Source organism: Euleptes europaea, chromosome 14 (assembly GCF_029931775.1).
Source record: "Euleptes europaea isolate rEulEur1 chromosome 14, rEulEur1.hap1, whole genome shotgun sequence".
Lineage (NCBI taxonomy): Eukaryota > Metazoa > Chordata > Lepidosauria > Squamata > Sphaerodactylidae > Euleptes > Euleptes europaea.
Window position 1 is genome coordinate 58,771,114 of NC_079325.1, and position 10,461 is coordinate 58,781,574.

Here is a 10,461-nt window from a genome sequence, read left to right on the forward strand (position 1 = left end):
GGTTTTTCCAGGCATTGGGAACTGCCATTCTAATGCCTGCTGGCAAACCTTGCAGTTTCTATGGTCGTAACCTAGGTCAAGAAGTAACATGGTTACCCAGATCTCCACCTGTTAGTCAGAAATTAATCCAGAAAGAGATGGTTGGAATTAAGCAGGCACATAGTCAAGGAACTCATTACTTATTACTTCATCTTTTTATTTGAATGTCTTCTGATGGAGGGGAAAATACCACTGATATCTCCTACCTTCATAATCATATGGATTTGCATAATATTCAGCATAGTAATTGCTCCATCCACCTTTGGGGTTATAATAGTCATCCGGATACCCCTGTCTATAAGAGAAAGAAAGGAATTTATTTTTTTACTGAGAGAAAACTCAGAGGTGTACACCACTGGAAAACACAGTGGGAGGTTAAATTCACTTGAGGCTGTGAACTGGTTGTTTCTTGGAAAACATTACAGATTATTATTTTGCTACTGTTACTAAAAGTGCAGGACTTTTTCTCAAGCACTTGAAACAACGAGCTGCTGAAGGTTCCCATACTTCTGCCCAACAGAACCACCTGCCCCTCCTTCACAGACCCCAATTATTACTCCTTCCTTGACCTACCCCCACCCCCACCCCTCTCTGTTCTGGCCACAGTTCCCTCAATAGAAAACCCAACACATTGTGAACATTATTGCTTTACTTTCATGAGAAGGGAACCTTAACCACTGCAAGCAACATGCAGTGAAGACAAATAGGTTTGGATCCATGGATGGATGAAAGGACCCCTGCCCACGGAGAATGACTTTCTTGCCTCCCCTTTCTGCTCCAAACCAGAATTCTGCTCCATTAGATCCAATCCCATGTGTGGACATTTATCTGTACTTTAGATACAGCTTCTTGCACCTCAGTCATTCATTTAAAAAGTCAATGGAGGTGGGAGCTGGTCCCTCTGTGCCCTTCAAATGGAACATCCAGTTGCAATTCGACCAACTGCCCCGCAGAAGAATTTTGAACTGCACACCTGGAAGACGGCCTGTCCGAGGTGTGGCTGGCTCTGGAACTGGGCCGTTCAGGTTCCACATATCGATAGCTTCCAGGATCCCTGTAGGCTGTGCTGTCATATTGCCAAAAAGCCCGATCATAGCGGCCATAGGCATCCTCCTAGGAGAAATGGATTTGGCATGCCTAAGCATCAGCCTCAAGTGCCAACATTTCCCCCATAGTTGGATGCATTAGGACTAGAACTAACGCTCATCCAAAGCGACTGCAACAGTCCCCACCAGGAACTCTATACTCTTCATAACCAGGGGCCCACTACACACCCTCTGCACCTCATTATGCATGTGCCTGTCCAGAATCAAAACTTAAGAGACCCTCTGTAAATCCTGAGTTTCCTTCTAAATGCACAAGTGAATCCAAAGTTAAAGCAAACTTGGGGCAAGGAACTACCTCCCCATTTAATCTTTGCACTGTCAATTCCTTAACTGTGAGAATGGGAAGCCTCTGGCAAACCAGCAGAATTAAATGTGAAGTCACCTGCAGCTTAACCTCAGCAAGGTGTCCTCTCTGGAACTTTAACCTGGAAGCTGCAGCCTTGGAAAGTGGCTACAGCTGACACATTCTTTTTACGTGTATCAAAAATTAATCCAAAGGTTTAATATAGTATAAATACACTTATTAAAGTGACGTCTGAAGTCTAAAAACAAAAATCTCTTTTATTAGTTTTTAAAAAGAAAAAAAGTGTAACTGTAGATTAACCCAATAAATTCAGATGAGAAACTTAACAGTAAAGGTGTGAAAATTAAGGACATGTGGGGGGGGGGGGAACAGAGCCATTTTGATTCTGGTACATTAGCAGGGAATTAAAATATACATGCATGCACATAGCCTTTCCTCTGGAAAATAGGTGACAGAATTAGTTTGTTGAATTGTAAATTCTTTGAAAGGCACCAATATTGGGATTATGAAAATATGCAAACTTAAACTCAAATCTAGTAATCAATTTGTTAACTTCTTTAATTGGTGGACAGATGTAATTTATTAATTACAGAGTCAAAGTGCTAAACTGAATTCAAATAGCACCAAGGCAAGATCAAATACTTCCAAAATCTTCCTAAAGATGTTATCACATAACCCAAATTATGGGATGTCAGAAGCAGAGAGAGCAAGGGTGAAGTACATCATACCAGAGGGACTCATAAAAGGGCAGCTAAAGTACATCCATCAGAAGAACCCTGCTGGATCACACCATGCATCCACCTAGTCCAGTGGCCGGCTGGTGCAGAGGTCAAGCGGGTGCCTCCAAGAGGTTCATGAACATATAAAGCTGCCTTACATTGAGTTAGACTTCTGTTCTACCAGGGTTAGTATTGTCTGCTCTGACTGGCAGCCACTCTCCCAGTTGTCAGAGGTTTTTCCTATCACCTGAGCATTTTAACTGGAGATGCTGAACTTGTGACCTTCTGCAAGCAGAGCAGATTCTCTACCAAAGAGAACAACAACAGGGGGAAAAGACCCTGTATGAGTGCTGCATCCGAGGAGAGGCGTTTTGAGGCAAATCAACATTACACTGGAAGAAACACCTCTCCCCGCTTGTCAATGCGATCTAGGGGAGGAAATCCCTCCTAAAACACCAAATATGGCAACTTCACCCCAAATATGAAACAAAACTTCACAGAATCAGAATTTTCTCTGCCAACAACCCCACCCTACCCATCCTCTCATTTGCAGTCAAGGAAAGTGCTCATGCCACAAAGAAAAATGGAGAGCAAACTCAACTCTACCTGGTAGTACAGATGAGCTGTCCTAGGATCGACGGGCGGATAAGGTGGTTGATACTGGGGTGGATAGGCATCGTACGGATGTCTGTAGTAGTAGTAAGGGTTTGCTGGTGGGCCAGACGCGGTCTGAGAAGGCAGCGGGTGCTGCTGGTCTTGCTCAGAGGGGGCCCCAGTTGGCTGGCTGCTGCCAATGGATGTCAAGGCAGAGGGCAGGCTGGTCGTAGCTGCAGCACTCAAAGGCTGGGCCAATGTGGCCTGTTTGTTATTAGCAAAAACCTGACTATGGCTTGTGGGTAGATGTACTGAACTCTCTTCTAGGGGACCCGCCAGGCAAGCCCTGTTGGTAGCTGCCTGGGCAGGGCTACATCCTGGAGGAACTGAAGAATGTCTAGAGGGCAACAAGTGCAATGCTGAAGCAGTCTGTATTTGCTGCTGCGAGGGCGTGGCTCTATCCAAGGGTGCTGGAGACTGCGTGCCTTGCATTACCTGTGGATAGAAATGCTGCTGGCCATCTACCCCAGGCTCCATTTGCCTAGCAAGACAGGCTGGCTGAGGTTTTCCTAGGCCACTAGAAAGGAGCTGTGTTGGCACTTGGGTACAGCTGCCTATGTTGCCCTGCTCAATGGTCTTTGCTACCGTAAAATCAAGTGCCCTGGGGAGCTCCTGACCACTGGAAGCATTCTGAGATCTTGTGGGATTGCCATTAGGAGGCACCATGGTGCCTGCTGCAGAAGCTGACATCATGCTTGTATTGCCGCTGGAACCAGAAGAGCTCATGCCAGGCTTGCTGGTGAATTCAGGAGGCAATCTTTCTAAACTGGCTGCCTGTTGACCTTCTGAAGCCAAGCTGAGTGGGACTTGAAAGGCAGACTGCCCCAGAAAGTTTGCAGATTTATTTAAAGTCATTTCAGAGGAACTGGGAGGGTCTTTTAATAAATTAGGATTGTTTAAAGCAGAAACAGGACTGGACTGCAAGATAAATAGTGGTGTGTTGTCTCCAGAAGGGTTGCTGCTGCTGTGTACACCAACCAAAGGCTTATTACTAATTCCAGGATCTTTTGCTAAATTATTCTTTTCATTCTTGTTCAGCTGATTCGCAAGAGAAAAGTTAACTGGCTGTGCCAAGCTGTAGCTTTGATTTGGCTGGGCAATTAAAATAGGCTGGTTCTGCAGAGCCTCAGTAGGTGGGGAAGAAAGGAGGCTGGCATAGCCTGAGCTTGCCTGAGAGTGGAGGGTCTCATCATCCCCCATTTTAGGAGGATTTTCCAGGTTTTCAGAAGACGTATTTCCAGCCTGCGATGATGGGAGAACCAGCCCTGGTTTACTAGGCTGCTGACCAGGTAACCCTTCATCAGGTGGTTGAACCACCTGAACTGTCTGCTTGGCTGGCACATACACTGCAGGGGCAGCTGGGGCAAGAAGCACATTGCCCCCAAAGTTGGGCAATTCATTGGGTGCCCACAGTGTTGTGGCTGGGCTCTCACACTTTTTAGTGATCCCCTGAGCTCTGGTCGATGGTTTCTTCTCAGGTACTGACTGTATATTTTCCACCTCAGACCCAACAAGGGGCTGCAGCCCATTTCCCGCATCACCAGCAACTGTCAGAGGCAAAGGATGGGCCTGAGGGGGCATGAAAATGGTTTCCAAGTTGTCAGGAGGCTGTTCAAGGTTGCTCGGGGAAACAACAGGAATGGCGGGACTCTTCTTGGTAATCCTTTGGTTTGGGCAATTCTCCCTCAACTCAACCACCATCTTGGCCTGGTCCACCTCTAGGGGTTTTACTCCAAACCCGTAAGACCTGACTGGCTCAAATGAACTGTTTGCACTTGTCTGAAACACTCCCATTGGTTTGGGGGGACTTGGTGTTGGCACCTGAGGAAGACTGCTGTGCAAATTTTTACTCTGGTTCTGTTCGCTTGCATCTCCCTCCAAAGGAGAGGAATCAATCTGCTTAAAGAAACCAGCTGCAGAATCCTCAGCAGGCTTCCCGCTTTCTTGCTGAATGAAGGTGCCCAGCTCTCGCGGCCGTGTGGAAGTAGACAGACTCCTATGACTCAGATTGCTGTAGTTGGAAGAGCTGCTCTCAGGGCGGACAGGTCGTGGCAATGAATCGGGTGCTTCTAGGTTTGGTCCCCCTTCTGTGTGGCTAGCAATGATGTTCTTTGAAAGCAGTGGCCCCAGTGAGGCATATTTACATGAATCAGAAGATGCACCTGGCGATGAGCAGTTCTGGGTCTGTGCCTCGCTTGGCAAAACTTCTTGATTCTGAATACACTCCAGATTTTCAACATTTTCATACTGTGGTCCACTATGGCCATGAACTTTGGGAAGGCCAGCTTTGACTTCACTGACGTAGGCCATGTTTTTATTGCCCTGGATGTCACGTGGCTGACGTGCAGCTCTGGATGAATGCTGGACATCCTTCTCTTTATGTACAGTCTCAGCTGAAATATTACCACGTGTTTGAGTTTGAGGGAAAGCAGTTGCCAAGATCTGCTGCGAGTGCAGTGGTTGGTAATATGTATGTCCTACAGTCTGCTGAACAGCCTCAAAGTCAACTTTGCCAGCCTCACTGTTTTTTTCTGATGAAAGTATCTCCTCATTTTCAGCCTCATCTCCTTTGAAAAACATGGAAATCATCCCTGAATCTGCATCAGCTGCACACTGCCCACTTCCTGTTTCATAAACATCTTGGGATTGGACTGAGGGGTTGTTTTCCTGAATGGTGGGTCGACCAGCACCACAACTTGATTCAAGTGGTTGCAAATAAAAGTGTTCTTGAGGAAACTGTCCCGGCCAAGGATTGGCTGCTCCCATACTCTGCCAGGTGGTGTTTTGCATGTTGCTCTGAGTGCACATCATGCCAGATGCATCAAACATCAATGGTCCCTGCACAGCATTTTGGACAACAGGATGCTGTGAAGGACTCTGCTGGGGAACAGTCTGTGGACTTGGTTGGGAAACACTAGAAGTAGACTGAGTAACAGGATAAAATGCATTTTGGGATGGTGGCTCTGGGTAGGGAGAACAAGTCTGGCCTTGGGGCTGCAAACTACCTTGGACAGGCTTCCACTGAGTTCCAGTTTGTTGAGCAGAAGTGAAGAATGGCAAGGATGGGTTGGTGGGGTTTCTGCTCATATCTTGCTCATTTAGAGGCCTATCTGGCACAGAGGCCAAATCCTGGTGCCCACCAACAGAACTTTCACAGGTGATTCCCATTCGATGAGACTGTCCTGAAGGGTTGCATTCATTATGTTCTAGATTTAGATGCATTTCAGTGTTATTATTTGTAATGTGCGCAGGTACTGAGGACATAGGGGCCACAACACCCGAAAATGTGCTGTTTGCTTCAGACTGAGAGACGGGTGCTGGTAATGAAGGCTGCTGTTCATGAGACCTGTCCCCAGCACGCAGGCAGGAAGGATAGACAGCAGCTGGCGGAGGAAATGTCACTGGAGAAAAACCTTGCGGAGCTGATGGATTGCCTCTCGGTACATCACTCAACAGAGAGCCTTTTGATGCTTGCCTGCCAAAAGCAAAGGGGTCCGTCACAGGCTGCACTGGACCAGCTGCCACAGAGCCCTGTGCATTCGCCCGTCTGCCAAATGGGCCATTTCGCCAATACATGTTTCGTGGTGCTGCCAGAGGTGGTGGGCAAACTGCCCCTGTGGGCATTGCCTGTGGTGGACGCTGCATGACCAACTGGCAGCCAAGTCAAATACCAGTGGTTGTTGGCACTGCCTTGCCTTCCCACACACTGCAAAAGAAAAAAAAACACAGAGTAACATACCTGCCATTCACAAGAAGGGCAAGCTAGACATCTGCACAATTGTCGAAGGCTTTCACGGTCAGAGTTCATTGGTTCTTGTGGGTTATTTTCTTTCTTGACGTTTCACCAGCAGCTGTGGCAGGCATCTTCAGAGGAGTAACACTGAAGGACAGTGTCTCTCAGTGTCAAGTGTGTAGGAAGAGTAATATATAGTCAGAAAGAGGTTGGGGTTGAGCTGAATCATTGTCCTGCAAAAAGTATCAAAGGTAATGTGCTAATCATTGTCCTGTAAGTATCAAGATAATGTGCTAATGAGGGTGTGGTATGTTAATATGGAACCATTGTATCATGAACTGATCTGTTAATATGTGAAATCCAAAGCTAATCTGCAATAGCCTTCAGTGTTACTCCTCTGAAGATGCCTGCCACAGCTGCTGGCGAAACGTCAGGAAAGAAAATACCAAGACCACGGTTACACAGCCCGGATAACCCACAAGAACCAATCCGCACAATTAATGAAAAAAATGTTTATCTTTTCCTAAACAGGCACTGAGAGCATTAACAGCCACACTTGGCTAACCAACAAAGGTTTTTTAGTCTCTGAGAGAAAAGTTAACTCTTTCTATCATGTTGCTTCAACAAGACACACAAATGAAAACTATTATTATTGGCTTACAACATGGGTCCCATACAGCCCAGCATTCCATGTTTGATGGCAGCCAAATCCAGACCCTCCATGAAGGTCACAGAGCAAAGCTTACAAGGAAAAGGCCTAGTCTAGGGGTGTCAAACATAAGGCCCAAGGGCCACATCTGGCCCCTTGAGTGCTCTTATCCGATCCACAAGCCAGCCACCCACCCTCAATCTCAATTGGGGCTTGAGGGACATGACCTGGCCCAACCAAGTGACATTTATGTCATATCTGGCCCTCATAACAAATTAGTTTGACACCCCTGGCCTAATCCCTTCCACTTGATCCCAGGGTCAGAACAGCCTGAAAGAAACCACTCAGCACAGGCTGTTACTGGATATGTGAAGGCTCAGAAATACCAGGAAAATGGATGCCCCCTGCTCATGGGTGGCCCGCTCCCAATTTTCCTTTGGAAAAAGTACAGATAGGAACAACTAAACAAATCATAGGACCAGAGCACCTTCTTTCAAATGAAAGCCTAAAATATGCAGTGCAGTGCCTTTAAGTTTGGAGAACTGATGACTAAGGTGATGAAGATTTAGAAAACCAAGCATTGGAGGGGGGGGGACCTTTTCTCTTTCTCATATAATACCAGAACTTAAAGACACCCAACCAAGTTAATGGGCAGAAACATTCAGGACCGACAAAAAGAAGTCCTACTTCATATAACAAGATGATTTGCTGGAACCGCCATGTTCCCGGAAGACGTTTTTCTCCCCCTCCCCCGAGAGACTTCAAAAGCTTTGCTTGGCCCTAATTAGAGTTTGTGGGCAGCTTTTGCTGTTCAGAGCAGGAGCCCCCTGAATGACGGGGGGGGGGGGTTAGCTGCTGTGCTCTGCCTGTAAGCCTTCCTGGCCCCCGTGTTCAGCAGGATGCTGAACGAGACGTCTCTCTGGCCTGAACTAGCAGGGCTGCTCTTACATTCAGCGTTGCCAAGTGTCCAGTTTTGAACCAGACAATCCAGAATTTTCTAATCCTGCAGCCACTGTGGCCTGCACTTTTTCTTTCCTCTCTGCAGCTTGATAAAGTGAGCACACCTTTGTCCAACTGCTTGGCTTCAAGAACTCAATGGTTTTGCTTATCATAAAATAGCAGCACAAAGAAAACTTAACCTGTTATTGGCTTTGTCTGTTGAATTCCTACCTGCTGTACAACCATTTAAAGCCCAGAAATACCTGTATGTGTTAAATGGGGGGAACAGGTGGTATAGTAGTGCTTAGTACATCAGACTTGGACGAGATAGATCCTGTTCAGGGTTGTCAACTACCTGGAGAAAAATGTTGTGTCCCTTTAATAGAGGATTGCACTTACTTTGATGGCATTAAAAGCTTCAAGAATTCAGGTCCACATATAAACCTCTATTAAAGGGACAGGGCGTTTCTTTTCCGGCATGCGTCTGTGTGTATGCCCAGCATTTTTGTTGAAACAATCTGGCTAGGTTCTTACAGCAGCATCAACACCAACTGAAGAGGATCCAGCTGCCCAGCCTGCCACCGCCTACGAGGGCCAGAGCGACGAGGTCTCAGCAGCCCCCGACATTCACCAGCAAAGCCCCACACTTCGCAAGCCCCTCAGGCCCCCAACTCCGCCCCGCCAGCCCAGAGAGCCCCGCCGCCTCCGCGACCAGCGTCGAGGGCTCAGGGGATGCCGGGCGGAGGAGGCCGCCCGCCCGCCCGCCCGCCCGCAGCAGCGGAGGCGAAGCGGCCCCGGCAAGGCTGCTCTGCGCCTGCCCCGGCGCTGCCTCCACCCCGGCCCTCCGGCAGCGGCCCGCCGTGCGGAAGCCTTTCCCAGGCACGGCGGCGGAGCGAAGGCCCGAGGCGCCAGGGAACGGGGCCTAAGCCTGCCAACCCGAGCGCCCGGCCCGGCCAGGCCCGCTCCGCCTGCGGGAGGGAGGGAGGGAGGGAGGGGAGCGGCCGGACCCGGAGAGTGGCTCCCCCGCGCAGCCTCGGCCAGGCCGCTCCCCCCCCCCCCCGCCGCGCCCGGAGGTCACCTGTCGGCCCCGCGCGGACCCCTCAGCGGCGGCGCCCACGGGCGGCGGCGGCGGAGTCCTCCGTCAGTGTAAGAGCCGCCATCTTGAAACATCCGGCTCAATCTGCGACGACGTGTCACGGACGCCCCGTGCGCGATTACGCCAACACGCGCCACGCACGACTTTCGCTTTCCGCTTTCCGTCGTCTTTTTTTCGCCCGAGAGAAAAAGGCGCCGACATTTCCGGCTCCCGAGTGGACTCGACACGACAGGGAGACGGCAAGAGAGGAACCCTTGAGCGGCTCATGTGCTCCCCCCTCCCCCCCCCCACGGAGGCGTTGCTTGGATACGAGAAGCGCGCGCGAGTCCTGCGGTTTCTGACCTCTCTACCGGGGCGGCATGAAGGCGGCCACCGGAGGGGTTTGTCGCCGATGGAAGCTGGCATTTGAGGGAAATTAGTGACAATCAATGGCGAGGGTGTGCTGAATTTAAACAAAAACCCAACCGTTGTTGTGTGTCGGGCTGTAGCACGCATTAGCCAGTGGAAAATAGATTGCAAACTATTGTTATAGCACAAGGATAGTGCAACCTCCACCAATGTGTGGATGCACCATACGTTTCCCCCCAGAAAATTGCTGTCAAAGATGATGTTTCCGAAGGAAATGCTGTCAAGGAGCGTTTTTTAAAAAGGGTAGCACATTCAAAAACCTAGGTCAGTTATCCTCCACGTGATACTCGTAAGCACCCTGGCACCTGCCACTGGGTTTCCTGGGGTCCCTTTGCTTGTTTAACAAAATCATCTCTCCGCCCCCCCCCCCCCGCACCAAAAGCAAAAAGCCAAGACTAGCTTTCCTCTACTAAACTGGGCTGCTAAAAGAAGCCAGGGAGCACCCGTTCAGATCCAGCTGCCTCCAGTGCAGCGGAGGTGCCCCTGTCTTCTGAGATTGGGTGGGTGGCATGTAGGGTTGCCAACCTCCAGGTACTAGCTGGAGATCTCCTACTATTAGCAGTGCTCCGTCATCTGCACTGGCTCCAGCTGGAGTATCGGATCAGGTTCAAGGTGCTGTTTATGACCTTTAAAGCCTTACACGGCCTGGGACCTTTGTATCTGCGGGACCACCTCTCCTGGTATACCCCCCGAAGATCTTTACGATCATCAGATAACAACTTACCTACTGGTGGTCCCTGGCCCTAAGAGTGTGCAGCTGTCCTGAACAAGAGCCAGGGCCTTTTCGGCCCTGGCCCCGGCCTGGTGGAATGCT

General features: G+C 49.3%; 1 protein-coding gene across 1 annotated transcript in view; it reads right to left on the minus strand.

Annotated features, from left to right (window-relative positions):
• Positions 1–6,473, minus strand: part of SEC16A (SEC16 homolog A, endoplasmic reticulum export factor) — a 43,195-nt gene extending 36,722 nt beyond the window's left edge. The window contains exons 1-3 of the mRNA XM_056860389.1: positions 2,775–6,473; positions 1,013–1,152; positions 246–334 (exon numbers count right to left, since the gene is read on the minus strand). Of these exons, the coding sequence (XP_056716367.1) occupies positions 246–334; positions 1,013–1,152; positions 2,775–6,467 (3,922 nt within the window). The 5' untranslated portion in view covers positions 6,468–6,473. The remainder of the gene's footprint in view (positions 1–245; positions 335–1,012; positions 1,153–2,774) is intronic.
• Positions 6,474–10,461: the final 3,988 nt, after the last annotated feature.